The sequence below is a fragment of the Sceloporus occidentalis genome, unplaced genomic scaffold (genome assembly GCF_023333645.1).
Source record: "Sceloporus occidentalis isolate IW3139 unplaced genomic scaffold, rSceOcc1.0.p SCAF_195, whole genome shotgun sequence".
NCBI classification, from domain to species: Eukaryota; Metazoa; Chordata; class Lepidosauria; order Squamata; family Phrynosomatidae; genus Sceloporus; species Sceloporus occidentalis.
The window spans coordinates 1,250,238-1,267,657 of record NW_028317175.1 but is presented as its reverse complement, the minus strand read 5'-3'; the positions used below and the strand labels follow the sequence as shown (position 1 = coordinate 1,267,657).

At 41.0% G+C, this 17,420-nt stretch overlaps 1 protein-coding gene across 1 annotated transcript; it reads right to left on the bottom strand.

Annotated features, from left to right (window-relative positions):
* Window positions 1-618: 618 nt before the first annotated feature.
* Window positions 619-15,361, bottom strand: LOC149278301 (eukaryotic peptide chain release factor GTP-binding subunit ERF3A-like). The gene is made up of 14 exons (XM_089502116.1): window positions 15,172-15,361; window positions 9,321-9,362; window positions 8,674-8,898; window positions 7,957-7,990; window positions 7,532-7,609; window positions 6,920-7,100; window positions 4,317-4,471; window positions 3,637-3,777; window positions 3,349-3,442; window positions 2,789-2,869; window positions 2,182-2,355; window positions 1,484-1,573; window positions 930-1,098; window positions 619-671 (listed from the first exon to the last, which is right to left on the bottom strand). The coding sequence occupies exons 1-14, from the start codon at window positions 15,359-15,361 to the stop codon at window positions 619-621; spliced, it is 1,707 nt and encodes a 568-aa protein (XP_089358242.1).
* Between the last annotated feature and the right edge of the window lie 2,059 nt (window positions 15,362-17,420).

The following is a 17,420-nucleotide window of genomic DNA, read 5'->3' as shown; positions in this document are numbered from 1 at the left end:
CAATCCTAACTGCCAGCGAGCCATTTGATAATTAGGGGGTATTTAGAAAAAAAATCCAAGCCAAAATATTTAATACTTTACTTGGAAAGTTAAAAAGTTAATGCAGCAGGTGTTACATTCAGGTTAAAAGAAAGATCCAGAAGCAATTCAAATACCGAAAAGGGGTTTCAAATTGAACATTTTATTAACATGGTAGCTCTTTGTAACACGTGCTCACACATTCGCACACTTAGCATGTTCTACCAAGAATTAAGATGTCTTATGTTCTGGTGGTGAGGAAAGTGTAGTATTGCATGAACTTAAATAAAAAATTCTTAGGTTTTCGTTATTGTCCACATCACTTATGATGCTATTGCCAAACCTCTCCATGGATGCAAAATTTAGTAGGGACTTAGGAAATGAAAATGTTCAGGGAAGGAAATACATCAATGACACAGCAGAGCTCTCAATATGAGAAAGCTTACAATGTGGACATAGTATTTCTGCTGTGATTATTTTTTTTTTCTTGGGGGGGGAAGAGTTTGTCAATGGGCAAACAGTAAGAAGGCGATGTGAAGTAGGCTTCTGTAGAGACAGTTTTCCTCACAGTATTGTGCTGGGTCAAGAGGAAATAAAAACTTAGTCCTTTTCTGGAACTAGTTTCAAGACCTTTCCAATTGCAATGGTCTTACCTGGATAAAGAGAAGAACACAGGTGAGAAATGCACAGATGCAGATAAAAGCCACAAGACCCATCTAGTCTACATAATTTCCCTACCACCCCTAGGACCTCAAACTCTACCGGCTCAATGACCTCGATCCATACTTGATATAGTATTACATCTATACTATGATAGGGTAAGCATACACTTTCCACCGGAATACTATATATCCCTTACCCACCCAGTCATAATTGCACTACCACAGTTAAAACATAAAAAAAGACCTTACCTTCGTCTCGCAAGGTAAATCGACCCATCTGAGGGAAATCTTTGAAGGTTTCAAGGCAGATAGTGCCCGCTGTCCTCAAACGGGCAATGCAAACTTGATCTTGTTTTACAAATCGGGGTCGTGTCTTACTTTTTTCTCCTGTTTTTTTGTCTACCAAGCAGATTAAGGCCTGGGTAAGAAAATGAAAAAAATTAGACAAACTATACAAAATTTACATCACTATCCCTAATGAAAATTAACCCAATGGCTTTCTGTCTTAAGCTGTGTTTGCAAGTCACAGTATGAACAATTAGAATGTGCATATCTTGCCATGGGAATTCATCTAAGAGTTTGGACTAAGACTACATATTAATTGTTATTTAATTACATTTCCATTGTGTCCCCTTTTGGGGGATTCTCCATAAAAGAATATGTGAATAGGCATTTTTAACAGGGCTGTTAGGGACAGTAAACCTTTCCCTTTTAAAGCCTAAGGAAAATAGTTTATGTTGAAGATGTAAAGTTATGTTAGAAGGGATTTGGCAGCTTGTAAAATACAGTAAAAAGGAACATACTGTTATCTCAACTTCTTCGATGCAGGTATGAATATGCAGCACTGCATTGTAACCAGGACAGATGATGGATTTGTGCTCGATAATGACAATCTGCAAAACACAGAGAACGGTTCTATAAAAAGGTAAAAATTAAATATCTGGCATTGTATCATATACACTCAGTTATCAGGATTTTGCTGGGAGGAAAGGACATTGAAGCCGTAAAGTAGCCTGTGTATGCGCTGTATCCATGCTGTGGATCGAGGGCCGCCTATAGTCCTGCATGAAAACAAGATATGAAGGACTGTAATATGTCCACCGAGCATCAACGTGTCTGTGGGATAGGCGATGCTTTTACCCGAAACCTCTGGTTTTTTTTGCGGAATCAAAGGTCTTCTTCAGTTGGCAGCCACTGCAGAGCGTGTTCTCCTTTACCTCTGCTCTAGTTTGTATTTTGCAGAAAACACTGCCGTTGATGGAGTTTAAAGGTTGGTTTTGAACCAGTGAAAGTCTTTAGGGGCACGCAAAAACGAGAGCCGTAGCCCAAAGGTTGTGCAGCATAAGTTAAACAACCTCAATGCCATTTTAATGCAACCAACTTAAGCCATGTTCCTGTCATGAGGTTTGGTTGTGGTTTGTCTAGGGAAAGGTGACTTCATGCCACATGCCAGATTTGACGTAGAACATTTAAAACCCAACAGACTGAGCAAATGTGTTACCTGGGCATCAAATGTGCGTCCAGAGTGGCAAAGATTGTTTGGGTCACAGAGTATAAATCCTGGAAGGATTTCTTCCTCTTCAATGCCTTTGAGTCTGAGCTTCAGATTTTCTCCAGGTGCTACAAGCTCAGTCTCCACTTCATCCGACAGCAGCCCAAGAACTTCAACAGTGTGCTTGATAACAAAACAAACAGGGAGACGACGTCAATATTCATGCAAAACGGATTAGAGATCAATCTCCTACTCTGACCATTACTTTCTAGGATATTATCCCTGGATGTTCACTAAACATATGATGTTGGTAAGGTTATGGTGGGGTAATGGACTGGCTGGCTCACTCATGTAAAGTCTGCTTACAACCTTCCAGGACAGGAGAGTGAAACACAGGCCGCTTCATGGAGTTTGACACCGACACACACACTAAAATGCACGAAAGATCATCTTTTCACTAAATGTAAGTCACCAACACAATCTAGTTACTGGTAAACCTGAAATTGAATGCTCAGTAATTAGTGAATTATAATGGACATGTCGCCTACAAAAACAGATAAACAAATTGTTTCTTCAGGCACACAGAGGTAAGAAATGGAAAGAACCAAGCAATTACCTTGTTTGGCATCATGACAAGCTGCTGTCCTTTACATATTGAACCAGATTCTAGTTTTCCTAATACCACCGTGCCCATATCCTGCAACGGAAAATTTATAGAATAAAAACTACTACACTAGAATAAACAACTTTTAATTTGCATATTTGACTTTACAAGGTGACCTGTGAATCCCCCTTAGTTGAACAAAATAAAAAAAAAATTGTGGCATTGCTGCTATATAATTTTTGGTTCAGACCTTTCTAATCTGCAAATTACATTTTCTATGGACACAGGGATGTTAATTGGGGAAAAAAAAAAAAAACAAACAAAAAAAAAAAACGCACATCGTATCCAAATAAAGAAAATACAAAAACAAAACAAAAAAAACCCAAAAAAAAACACACGGTTGGGAGGGACAAAATACAGTAAAAACAACAAAACCCGTACACAATCCTTGCAATTTTAGTAAGCAATGGGAAATACACCTATAGCCCCACCGTATCATTTATTCATCTCTGCAGACAGAAGACTTTGTACACAACACATGAATTAAGATTTATTGCAACCTTTGAACATACCTTGTACTTATCCACAATTGGCAGCCGGACAGGTCCATCATATGATCTGTTGAAGTTTGGCATATTATCTAGATATGGTATAAATGCTAATCCGCTGAGGAAGAGAAGAAAAAAATATATATACGTTGTATAAAATATAGCTAGATCGCCTTTATAAATCATGCCACAAATAGCGGACAGTGTAAAGAGAAGAATCCCAACCCAAACACTGACTGTACTTCAATTTACTGTGATTGTACATCCTTTTACTGAAATAATATCACATGCAAACTGAATGTCTCCACTTACTTGTACCATGTGCAAGACTCCACTGGCTCTTTGAGGTTGGCCCCAGTCAGCCCCGAGCATGGCATAAAATGAATATCTTTTTTGGGGTTGAATCCAACTTTCTTCAAAAAGGGCACAAGCTTTTCTTTACATTCTTCATACCTATAAACAAAAGAGTAATCATTTTATCAGAGGCAAATAAAACCAACATACCGTTGTCTGAGGGACCGAATATCTGAGCAAAGCAATACATCACAACATTGAGTAAACTATGCCTAAAATGAAAAATATATTCCAGGCTATCTTTGATATCAGCAGAGATGAGAAGGGTCAAAACTGTCATAAACCCCATTATTGATCAGTCAAGAGGCCTAATGCCATGTTCACAAGAGACCATTAAAAAAAAAAAGAATGCCTGAAGTATATATTAGCCGGTTCATAGCTCTACCTGCAGACACTACCGGTATTCAACAATGATATATGGAGTTCTGGTATAACGTAGAATCCAGGAGCGTGGCCTAGTGCTATAGACAAGAAATTCCTATATCCTAATATACTATACACTGTTAGTTATCCAGCAATTTTATTCGTTATTGTTAATACATCAGATTCAGAAACACGAGAGGCAAAAAGCTCACAACCAGGACATTTTTATAAGCTAATTATAAAACTATCCCTCCCAAGTTTGGCACAGAACATACCGGTCGTTGCTCCAGTTCACCGTTGGATCATCCATTTTATTAATAAGAACTATTAAGTGTTTGACACCGGCCGTTTTGGCCAACATGGCATGTTCTCTGGTTTGTCCTCCTTTCTCAAAACCAGTCTCAAATTCACCCTTTCTTGCAGAAATGACCTGCATTAAAAGCCAAATATTTTTAGCAGTTAGAACTATTCAAGTGCACTAAACTACAAAACTGACAGGTGCTAAGCAATTAACCAAAAACAATTAGGTGCAAGATACCAACTTGTGACATTCTTTATGTAGCACGTATTAACATTAGAAATTAGGAAAAAAAGAATTGGTTCCTCTCTAGACAATTTGTTGAAAGCTATATGCTGGACACATAAATTACATTTTTGCTACCAATTGCGTTTACAAAGGATCTGTCCCCTACACGTATGTAAATTCCGATTACACTTCTATTGCATAAAGGATTTTTGAACTTTAAAAGGTTATATTTGTGAAAAAGATGTATGTCCCTCTTAACCCCTTCGTGACAAAGGCTGATTTTACTTTCTGTACCCTTCGTGACAATGGCCGTTTTAACATTTCTGCGCTGCTCGTGTTTAGCTGTAATTTTCTTCTTTCCCGTTTACTGAACCCACACACATTAGATATTGTTTTTCTCAGGACAAGAAGGGCTTTCTTTAGATGACATTGTTTTGATTGTATCATATTATTTACTATTAAAAAAAAAAAATATGGTGAAAAATGTAGAAAAAAATGACTGTTTCTAACTTTTAGTTGAAAAATCTTTTACTCATCTATAAAAGGTAATAAAAAAAAACCTGCTAAATAGATTCTACTATTTGTCCTGAGTTTAGAAATACCCAATGTTTTTATGTTTTTTTGCTTTTTTCTACACATTATGTGGCAAAAAGTACAGGTAGCGTTTTGCTATTTCAAAGCCATTTTTTCCAAATCTGGTAATTCTTCCCCCATGTGCCATTTCGGGTATATTTGAAACCGGCCAATGCAATTTACCCCATCAAGTCATATATTTATGAAAACTAGACAGCCCAGGGTATTCCAAATGCTAGTATTTTAACCCTTTCAAAGCACTAATTCTACCATCAGCCTTTGTCAAACTTTATGGTAGTAATTTTTTTTGCATTTGTTTTCCACACACATTTTACTTCAGGTATGAATTAAAAGGTTCTCATATGTGTCACTATCATAAAACACCCCAATATGTGTTTAGCAACATCTCCTGAGTACAGCGATACCTCACATGAATGATTTTGCCTGGGTGTTTGGGGGCAAAAGGGCCACATTTGGGGTATGCACATTTTTCAATGTTGAACTTTGGCATTTGGGGATCCACTGCCCATGCCCTATTTGGTACATCTTTGAGCCGGGCCATTTCAGTGTGCCCAATAAAGCCATATATTTTTGAAAACTAGACACCCCAGGGTATTTTAACTCTTTGCATGCACATATTTTACCACCAGAATTTTTTCAAAGTTTGCAGTAGTATTTTTTTTGTGTGTATTTTTCCCCCACACAGCTACTTTATGTATGAATTTACAGCTCCTGGTATATGCTGCTGTCACACGACACCCCAATATGTGTTCAGCAACATCTCCTGAGTGCAGTGATACCCCACATGCATGGGTTTGTCATTTTTTGGGGGAACTAAAAGGCCACATTTGGTACGTGTGCATTTTTCTAATTGGAAATTAGATGTGTGGCCATCCTTCCCCCCGTGTTAATTGGGACCTTGTTGAACCCGGCCAATTCAATTTACCCCATCAAATCATACATTTTTTTTTTTTAAAGTAGACACCCCATGGGCATTTAATATGCCAGTATTTTAACTCTTTCCATGTGAGAATTGTTTTAAGCTAATATGCCAATTTTAGGACTTGCTCACAAAAATATATTTTAATTTTTTTTTGCCTTTTTTTTTTTAAATTTTTTTTAAATTTTGAAGGTTCCCCTGATAGTGACATCAGTGGGAAATTATTTTTACATTTTACTGGTTTTTTTACTACTTTTTTCTAATTATTATTAATTTTATTTTTACTAATCACACTGATTAGAAAGCTGGGCTCCATTGACTTGCATGGTGAATGCAGTACCTGTATTCAACCTGCAAGTGGAGCCAGAGTTCTCTAGATGGTCTGGAGACCATCTAGCGAACTTTTTCACCTTTATTGTTTTTTTTACCCGGGCCGCCACCGGCAGCCCATCGAGAGGTAAGTGTTTGGTGTCGCTGGATGCCTCCTGATCGAGGCATTCCAGCGACACCATTTAAGTTTAGGAGGCGTCCGCCGCCATACAAAGTATGGCGGATGATGACGCCCCGGGGAGGGGCCAGAGATGGCCCCTTTGTGCCGATCATGGCGTTGCTGAGGTCGAGGCATTGCAGCAACGCCGTTTCGGTGCAGAAAGCGAAAATAGATCGCTTTCTGCACCCGTTTAAAGACGTGCCGGTCCTGGCACGTCATTTGTCGTTAAGGCCTTGATTTTCCGGACCGGCAATTGTCATCAAGGGGTTAAACAACTTATTCTCAGACTTTTAAAGACTTTTAAAAACAGATCAGCTAAGCGTGGTTTATCATAAGAAATGTTACTTACAAGAACAGCCAGGTCAGCTTGAGAAGCGCCACCAATCATATTTGGGACAAAGCTCTTGTGGCCAGGGGCATCAAGGATAGTAAAGTGTTTTTTCTCTGTTTCAAAGTAGGCACGACCAACTTCAACTGTTTTACCCTTGTCTCTTTCTTCTTGGTTTGTGTCTAAGGCCCACGAGAGGTACCTAGGAGAAAATGAAAACGTTAGGAACAATAAACCTTAATAACGATTATGTCACACAAATAGTTGTGTAAACAGCCAGGGCAGCTATTCATTTAGTCTGTGATTCACTAAAAGGCCAAATTTCTATCAGGTGCCTTAAATGCAGATTGGCAAATTATCTGTACTAAAAGCAGCTTCAATGTCTCCCTACATCTTCTCTATTGCGTTAACAGTGAACAATATGGATGAAAAGGATTCCCAGGACCAGGCGCCCTGGGCATTCCCTTCTACCGCATTAGGTAACAGCAGACATATGCCAACTATCCTATAACGCGACATACTGAACTTTGACCACTTATTGCAGCATTCCTGTTTTGTAATCAGCAGCCATAATCACATAAAAACTTTGCAAGAACAGATGTGGATTACAAGTTAGGCCAACAAAAGTTTTACCAGGTTTCTCTGTTTTTCTCTTTAGCTTCTCTTTCATATTTCTCAAGTGTTCTCTTGTCGACCATACCGGTTAAATACCTGCGGATACAAACAAATGTTAGCCGATGCAGAAGCTCGCAGCATGAAGGATGAGAATGGAAATACTTTGCTTGTATATAGAAGGCACAGAGCAGTACAACGTGTGAGAAGAGGGGAAAGGAAAAGAACCGACCCCTTTGCAGTATAATCCCGGAGAAATATGGCCAGTCACCCCAGTTAATACAATTTACATAAAAACGAGACAAGGAGGTACGAACACATGCAAGATGTATGGTTACAAATAAATGAAGACGCCGTAAAATAGCAATCGCTGGATCAAAGACGTTATTTCCAGCACTCGTTACAAAAAGGGTTTGTTTTTTTTTTAGTTAAATAAATATACTTACATTATCTGTCCCCCAATGGTTGACTTGCCAGCATCTAAAAACAAGCAACAGTTAAGAGAATGTAATAGCACTGTTCGGTTTAAACAAAATATTAATAGCACTGTGTAGTGCGTGATGCAAACAAACCTTAGCAGAACTAACATTTTATTCTGTCTACGGTAGGTTTAATCACATAAAAACTTTTATAAATCGTTAATGTTTCTATGGTAACAGCCTGTATGTTCCCGCTTGTCATGTGACAAAATAATTAAAATAACCCCTTTTCCCAGAAAAATGATGAAGCTGATGTTGTACACGCTGAAATATTTAAGATCTTGGATAAGGCACTTGTCCCGGGAAGGATCCATTTACTTACGTTAGAATATTTTTCTTATTCAGAATTTAAAAACTAGTCCTGGCTTTTACTGGCGTCGTTATTTTCTGGTTGGGACCAGATTTTGGAGATAGATAGATAGATATATATATATATAGGAAGTTTACCACAAACATTTGATCAATTCTATATTTTTCAGTTAAGTGTTTATGTTAATCTTTTATATATAAATATTTCTAGTACAGAATCAGCAGAACATACCACTGGTTTCTACAAGTACTTAACTTTTCACACATACCCCACATTACAAACATTTAATGGTGGCTATTAGACTGATTTATTACTTTTAGTTATAGGAGTTTTTGCGCACTGAAGTTTCACTTAAAAATTCTAAAGTCACATACCTACATGCCCGATGAACACAACGTTCACATGTTCCTTTTTGGGAGCATCGGGAGGTACAACAACAGTTTTGGGTACTGCTATTTCTTCTTCTTCCTCCATAATTTCAACAGGAACTTCTTCAGCTGACCCTCCATCACCCAAACCGCCCCCTGGTTCAGCTTCACTGGGCTCATCTTTACGATCCCAGGACTCTTCAGGGGACATTTCTGACTCTCCATTTTCTACTATAAAAAAAAAGAGTTAAAAAGGACAGTATTATCAACTGATAAACTACAAGTATTTTCACATAATTTACAAGTAGTTATTAACCTAAATTTCACAGGCGAGGTCTCTGATAAAGAGACACTAACACGCCTCAGATTGTGAATGGTATTTGCTGGGTGTGCGCTGATTTCTAACTCCGTATTGTGTATTTGTCGCTATGATTTTAGCAGCAACCTAGCAATCTGAACGTGTATGCCTTCTATGCTTTTAGGGTGTGCTCCCTTTTCTATAAAATTATTATATATATATATATATATATATATATATATATATTCATTCCACTTTGTGCCTAGCGCCCAGAACTGGGTAACATCAGGGCTCTGTTTGGTAGCTCTGCGAAAAAGGTACAGAGATCACCCGGCATTGCGGTAATACTACTCACCAACTGGCTCTGATACCTCCATCCCAACAACCGCACTGGAGTCTGGAGATAAAAGAAAATTAATTGGCATTTCAAGAAACATCAACACCAACCTGTTGCATTACAGAGTTGTTGCAGCCATATGTCCATAATGGAAGCAGAGAACATCTCATGCGGACTATGGACAAATCCACCCCCCCAATACAAGAATAAAACTATGACATTGAGGTCCAAATTATATTTAGGTTTTGGTACATTAAATATTACCGTATTTGCTCGATTATAAGACGACCCTGATTATAAGACAACCCCCCAAAATCTGAATATTAATTTATGAAAAGAAAAAGCCTAACCCTATAGGAAAAAAGCTTTACCAGTAAATGTTAATTCATGTAAACTATGTGAACAATTGTTTGTTAATAAAAGCTATGATTGAGAAAAATATTTTGTTTTTATTTCCTTTTTTTTTCAACCTGCCCCCCCAGCACATCTGCCCCCAGGCTTGCCACTCTGCCCCAGAAATGCCTTTTAACCCTCTAAATGCCACTGTGCCCCATGATATGCCTTTTAACCCTCTATATGCCACTGTGCCCCATGATATGCCTTTTGACCCCCTATGTGCCACTCTGCCTCCAGAAATGCCTTATACCCCTATATGCCACTCTGGCATTTAGGGGGTTAAAAGGCATATTATGGGGCAGAGTGGCATATAGGGAGGTATAGGGCATTTCAGGAGGCAGAGTGGCGTATAGAGGGTTAAAGGGCATTTCACAGAGCACTCTGCCTACAGAAATGCCTTATGCCCCCCATTTACGCGAATCGCGTAGAGCTCTACACGCTGCCCGGACTAAGCACCGGGGACTCAGAAGCACCGGTAAGTTGAGGGGGGGGGGCGTGCATACACATGAGGATCTGGATCTTAGTCTTATAGCCAGACCTATTTGAGGTCTGATTATAAGACGACCCCGATTATAAGACGAGGGGTATTTTTCAGAGCAAATACGGTATTAGAAAAACAAATACCTTCAGAGGACAGAGACTTTTCATCTTGTGCAGAGTTGTCAAGTGTGTCTGAGGAAACAAAAATCATGAAATTCTGCTTAGAGTCATTTCAACTAATTCGGTTATTATTTTACAGATCATTTAATCAATGAAATTCACACACTACACCAGGCCAACCTGAAGTCACTGGTAACGAGGATTCCCGGGTCCTGCCTGTCATTTACTTTTCATCGCTAATTCTATATTAGGAGACAAGATGCATCTTTCCTGCTATACCTAGGGAAGAATGGACTACTATATTATCAATAAACATTTAAAAAAATATATTTTCTTCCCCATTTCACGACATTTAGAAGGGTTGTGTATCACAGGGCTTGACAAACCCCAAACACCAGGTCGCCATGGCGAATAGAAGCCACTTCCCAGGGTTTTGGAGGAACACAAATCCAGCACCATATTCTTTCCTGCGGGGGCTTGGTGTAGCGGGGGCCATAAGGCTGCCAGCCGGATCACACAGTGCACGGCACTCGCTTTACCTCAAGGAAAGCATAGGGTGGCCTAGATACAAACCAAATTTGTTGACTCCTGGAGTATCACATGCAATATAAGATGACCTTTATTGCATAAGTATTACACAACTGCATAGTATACAATTATATATATATATATATATATATATATATATATCACCAGGGGTGTGAAAATAAAAATAGTCTGGAGGGAAAAAAACCAAAACACCTCTTTAAAAGATTTTGCAATACAAGCAGACGGGTAATCCACAAACACGTACCCGACAAAGACTGCGGGCCAAGTATAAAATGACCGTAAAAAATAACTATTATACAACAACCTTTCAGCTAAAACAGGCATTGAACAACAACAACAACAACTGCTATAATCGGGGTTTTTTGTTTTAAGGGTTCAATTTAACCCTGTACATGCTTTTTGCTATGGAAGGGTTAAGAATAGCAGAAAGAGTGTAGGAGAAATCAGTGTCTTAAAAGATGACCTCTATTTTCCCTTTAATGGGGCGCTGTACCAAAAGAGTGACTTTCCACAAAGACATTCATTCAGGTGACACAGTGAACAAGCGATAGGTTATTTGGTGTTTTCTTAAGGCCGAAAAAAAAAAATAAAAAAAAAAATCCCGATTTCCATCCATGCGAAAGAAAGCCAGACTGATCCGGACTTCTGGCGCAGCACAACAATCTTCACCATCACAGCCCGATAGTGATATGGTTTATGAGGATCTTAAACCCGAGGGGTACAGTTAATGAAAGGATTGTTGGTCTTCTCTAGAAGAAGTGTGGATATGGCATGAAACCAACCTAACTGCCTCGTTCAGTAGACACCATAAAGTATTTACTCTCAGTGGGCCACTTATTATTAAGAGCGTATTAGTCCAGTAAGTTAAAAAGGTGCTGCTCCACATAAAGGACTTTGCAAATAAGACAGGGTTCTGACTGACAGAAGAGGAACATCAGTTTGCCTCTTTATATAAATTCATTTCCACAAAGCACTCAAGCAGATACTTGCAGGAGAGCTGCTGTTTAAGATCCTCCGCTCCATTATGCATTATGAAGGGCCGACACCAGCGAGCTTCTCCTGCAGAAATACGCCGGCCGGCTCTTTAGAGATAAACAAGATATTGGGAAAGCCACCTCGCCATCCGAGTGACGCATTCTCTGTAGGACCAGCTTGACGGCTCCTGTATCAGCTGGTTCATAATACATAATAAAAATCAACGAAACTGCAACTCTACTGCAAACCTCCTTTGGTGAATAAAAAAAGGGCAATGTAAAAAAGTTAAATCACACATGAGATAAAATTCTAACCTCATACAACTAGGACCATCACACAGCTCGCCAATGACACGTTTATAAGAAGCAACGTATACACAAGACCCCTTCATGCCTCAGGAAAGGGCCATTTACATTAAACAGTAAATAAAGGAATAAGGACAAGATAAGAATCTTTTGTAAAACAAAAAAAAACAAACATGCTTAATGCTACATTATTTACCCCACCAGGGCAGGTCAAGTAACTAAACGCCCCAGCTGGTCTACTTTAAGGAAACATGACTTGCTGTCTCAATGATGCTCATCTCTGGTATAATTAATGTCACATCAGCATGCGCAAATCTGTACACACTTAGATTTTAGTCAGGACTTTAGAAAGCGTTACCTTTTAATACACTTTGTGCATTTCGTTTGCTTTACTGAGAGGGTGGCAGATACATGGAAATGCCTCCCAGAGGAAGTATTGGAGGTTTGGAACATGCATGCGGTAGATGTGTTTGGCCAGCACAGATGGAAGATGAGACAGACGGCAGATTAAGATCTGTCTTTACATCCGGAAACACGGGCAGACTAGATGGTACGCATTGGTCTTGTCTGGAGTCACATTCTGGGTTTCTATTAAATATATGACTTTTTGTAATGGTGTCTTCAGTGTACTCTTATAATTGGGGATCTATCTACACAGCTGTGCAAGAGATAAACGCGATACGAGATGCTGTCAGTTACAGGTTGCCATATCAGCCATTTTTTTTTTAAAGGAAACACACATTTCACAGCGTAATGACCTACACACAATAAAATGGCGTCCTACACTCCGAAAGGAATGTTACACATACTACAGGGCACCACTTTACGTGCAGGTCACATGTGTTCCTCAAAATGGTGGCATTCATGTCTGGCGGCGAGTGCCCGACACCCATCATCTGATCCACACAAAACCCCGAGCTACAAAGTAAAATCATCTGAGCAAACAGGTTCTGTGGCAGAGTTCTGTGGGCACGCAACAGATGGTTCACCAAGGTCAGCCTTATCTACGGCTTACTTCTGGGGCAAAACATGTCCACACAGAATATAACCCCTTCACTGTATGAGACAACACTTCCATTTTCTGGGGGAAATCGTTAACACTTTATAAGTGGTGTCCTTGTGGTTCATAAGCTCGGTAAAGCCCTTGGGCTGATTGGGAACAAAATACTGTGTAAAACAAAGTTTGCAGAGCAGTTGCCCCTTAAATATCTACGATGCCCCCCTGCCCCAGCTATTCGGCCAAACATCTCTTTGCACGCGATATACTTACCTCCAAGGATGTTCAGACCCCCATGTGTGGAAAGTGATAATTTCAATGCGTTAAGCAGCCAATCAGGGGCAGACCGTGTGTGTGTGGTGGGGTGATTGTGCATGCAACTGCAGGGCTGCAGCTTCTACTTCAGGTGCCTTGTTTTAAGGAACACATTAATGTACTCACATAGCACTTAAATATGCATTCTTCTTTAGTGACAGCAAACCGTCCCTTTAACTTGACTGCTGGAAAGTTTTGCAGCACTATGGCTACACTCTTTAGGTACGGGGCAGTAAAGGCTGCTAAATATGTATTACAGTATAATGCACATTTTGGATTCCATTTAAAATGTTTAAAAAAAAAAAGCAATATTTTTCGTTATGTTGCTACTTAGCTTTACTAGCAATCGCGCAAAGTCAGAAACGTGTGAAGCAAAGCGGGCCGAGGACAGCCGAGAACGTACCCTCCTGCCCCAGGTCACATTATGAATACTCAGCGGCTCCACCAGCTAGAAACCTGCCCACGGCAGATAGTTTCCACGTCTTTAATACTCTCGTCAAACTTAACTTTCACAAGACGCCAATCTCATTTTTGGTGAATGTTTAAGTCAACAGCAAAAACTGCTTAGAATATATTTAGAGATAACCACAGTAAGTTAGAGGCTACTGCGTGCCCTCCCGCGTCAGAAGGGTGTGTGACTTGTGAAACGTGACTGATCAGTGGGATTCGGGTGCGTAAGTCTATATGGTCATTGAGTCAGTAACTACAGTACGAGCCCTTAGTATGTATGCATTGTTCTGGGTAACAGAAGCTTTATATGTCTAGTCCTGGTTTAAGTGCAAGGCGCATTGTGCAGGTACCACATCATACGCAACGGGACACGCCAGCCATCACGTGCACTTAAAAGCATATGACAGCTTAGAGGGTCATAGAAATGCTTGTGTCTCCCATGTATAGCCATGGGGCACAGCACCCCCCATATGCATGTGCCCCTTCCCCTACATCACAGCTATTCTCCATGCAGGAGACGTATTCCTGCACATCTCCGGGCCCCCGACATGCTCACCTCCAGCCAGTTCCAGCGTTGGCTCTGTGCAGACCCGCACGCGTACACAGAAAGCTCAATTATTTTGATGGGAGCACATTCTTGGCATTGATTGGTTGCTTCAAACTGCCAATCAGTGGCAAGATTGTCAGATTCTACACCAGATGGGTTTCTTGTTCTTTAGCGGGTGTCCCTTTAAAATGCCTTAACTGGGTAACGGTCCCTGAGGAGGCGATGGGACAGCCGCACCGCAAGCGCAACAACGACTCCCGCTGTATAATTTTCGGTATAATTGGGCATAAGCTATTGTGTTTGTTATTTAGAAAACATTTGCATTACTGTCAAAAAATCTCTTTGTCTCCCCCTCCCCCCATAGTCACTGCATGGGATCCAGCTGCTTCACTAATGCCAATTAAAATATATATACATATATACGCTAAACACATAGCGCCGCGCCAAATACCGCATAGACGGATACATCGCATGTGAGGGCACAGAGGACCAGGGTGTCTGCTTCCTATCCGACTGCAGGCACCTCCCTCGTGCTGTGGACATCTGGGCGGGTGAATCGTGCTCCTGCTACCCGCTGATTACGATCAGACCTGGGCTGGTGGGGGGGAAGGGAACACCGGCCACCCTCCATACCTCTAGGCCTCACTCGGCAACCGCCCGGCTCCTGCGCCACACCGGGTGGGAGGGGGGGTTGTGAGTGTGGCCTCCATCTAGCTCCCTTCCCTGTCTCTTTACCCTCCTCCTGCAGTCGCTCCGAGGCCGGTGTAGTCATAAAGAAGGAAGGCACGAACTCCGCGGCGTGTACATTGGGAACGAACGGCTTGGCATTCACGTTGAGCTTGGCAAGGGATGAGTTGAGCTGGGCCTCCTGAGTGTCAATGTCCGCCTGCTCCCAGGAATCCGGGGCTGAGTCGCTCGCGTCCATTTCCGGGTGTGAGGATGGGATGAGGGGAAGCTTACAACCGGTTAGTGTGGGAGTCTAGCGTATGGCGTTCGCGTTCGGGACTCAAGGACAGCAGCACCGGCTGTTTTAAAACAGGACAACCGGCTGTAGCACTAACCCTACTCAGCACTCACTCAACGGCTCCTCGTGTGTTGCCGAGACGTCACCGACGTAAGCCGGCGCATCAAACGAAACACGGGAGGCGCCAGCTGGTAGTTCGCTTCGCCTGCCAAGAGCTATTGATTCGTATGAGACGTGCGAGCCCTGACGGACTACATTCCCCATAACCCCCTGCTTCAACCAAGACGCGAGACCGCCCTTTCGTTCTGTGAAATGCGAAGTGTTCAAGGAATGCTGGGAAACGTAGTTCCATGGTTTTGTGTGGGCTATACGTATTCAACAACTGCGTTTTTTCATTAAAATATACCAAATTTGGTACGCATGGTACCTTTATCGGTTAATTGACGTATAATAGATTGCAGGCCTTTGAGACTATCTAGGGCTTTTCTTCAGGCTTATTAAAAGATACTTGGATAGTCTGAAAAGCTTGTAATATGCAATACTTCAGTCAGCCAATAAAGTCAGAGGTCCCAAGTTAGAAAATGGCCTTCAGGGAGATTGGGAGGTAGGGGGTCTGGGTTGGAGCCCTCGTAAACTGGAAAGACTTCAGAAATCTAATGCTCTCTAAACTTGCTGAAGACACACGTGTGTTAAAATGTACATATGTGTAGCTTTTACACCATGAATACTACATTTGTATGTTCCTGTGTGGTTGTGGTTATTTTGTGAATTCGTTGGAGGAGGCCCAACGAAACTAACGAAAATGAGGGGAGAGCCCTGAATTATCATTTGCATTGCATTGCTCTTTCAGTCTCTCAATATCTCCTTACCTCTTTCACCGACCAATTCCGTGTCCTCGTCTCCTTTTCTGCAGCTCTGCATCATCTCTTGCCTCTTCTTGTTCTTCTCTCTTTTGTCCGCTTCTCCTTGGTATCCATTAACAAGGTCTCCTGGAGCGCTTCCTCATAAGGGCGGAGCCCCTGCACACGCCCTCTCCTTCAATTGGAGGAATGGTGGAGAGGCTGTCCTGTTGGGTGCGCCATGGCTTTTGTGGAAGTAATAGGTCAGAATGTTGCAGATGGATTCGCCTGCAATATTCCGGCCTATTACTAATGCAAAAGGGGCGGAGCCTTTCACTGTACTCCAATTTGGGGAGAGGGTGGGAAGCGTTTTAAAGGAAGTGCTCCGGGAGGCCTGGTTAATAGAGCTGATACCGAGGAGAAGACAGAAGCACAAGAAGAGGAAGGATGCTTGTTCGGTGCTTGGCTTTGTCTTAAATTTAGGATAGCTAAATGCCTATACCATGTGTATTTAAATTCCCTCGTTGTATTATTCACTACCTCTTCTTCTGGGAGGGTATTCCACTTATCTACCACATTCTCAGTTAGGCAAAATGTCCTTACATTACATCTAAGCCTCTGACCCTCTAGTTTTAGATTATGACCTCATGTGCTCCCATTTCTCCCCCTTTAAAATAAACGTCTCTGTAGTTTTGTGAACTCCTTTTATGCACTGAAATGTTTCTATCGCATCCGCTCCCTCTTCATTCCTCGATGCATTAGATTTAGGCATGTGAGTTATCTGTGTAGACTTCTCGTTTGAGCCGGGCCCTCCTCACCTCTTGTCTCTGTAAGTCAAACTGTTATGTTACTTACATACTACTTGTTATGTCCTGCCTACACATTGTACAGCGCTACGGAATTTGATGGCGCTATATAAAACAATAAATAATAATTATAATAATATACTTTGGCACAAGAGGTTTATTTCAATCACAAATTTCCCCTTGTATCTTGTTTTCCTGTGAGGAGAGCTAACAGGTATCGTGAAGGTAAGTATATCATTCGATTTAGGGTATTGAGTATTCCTTCATTATAAAGACCAACAATCATTTCCAGGCCACAAAATGTTAAATATCTTCAGCGCTGTTATTAACCCCTTGTAGGGTTGCAGGCTACATCCAATATCATATCTGCCAAGA

What these genes read in the sequence shown, in the direction of transcription:
- LOC149278301 (XM_089502116.1), bottom strand. Translation starts at nt 15,361, where the DNA reads ATGGACGCGAGCGACTCAGCCCCGGATTCCTGGGAGCAGGCGGACATT. An exon ending in GAGAAAAACAGAGAAACCTG is followed by an intron (nt 7,101 to 7,531) that starts GTAAAACTTTTG and finishes ATTTTCTCCTAG; the next exon opens with GTACCTCTCGTGGGCCTTAG. An exon ending in TCGAAGAAGTTGAGATAACA is followed by an intron (nt 1,099 to 1,483) that starts GTATGTTCCTTT and finishes TTTCTTACCCAG; the next exon opens with GCCTTAATCTGCTTGGTAGA.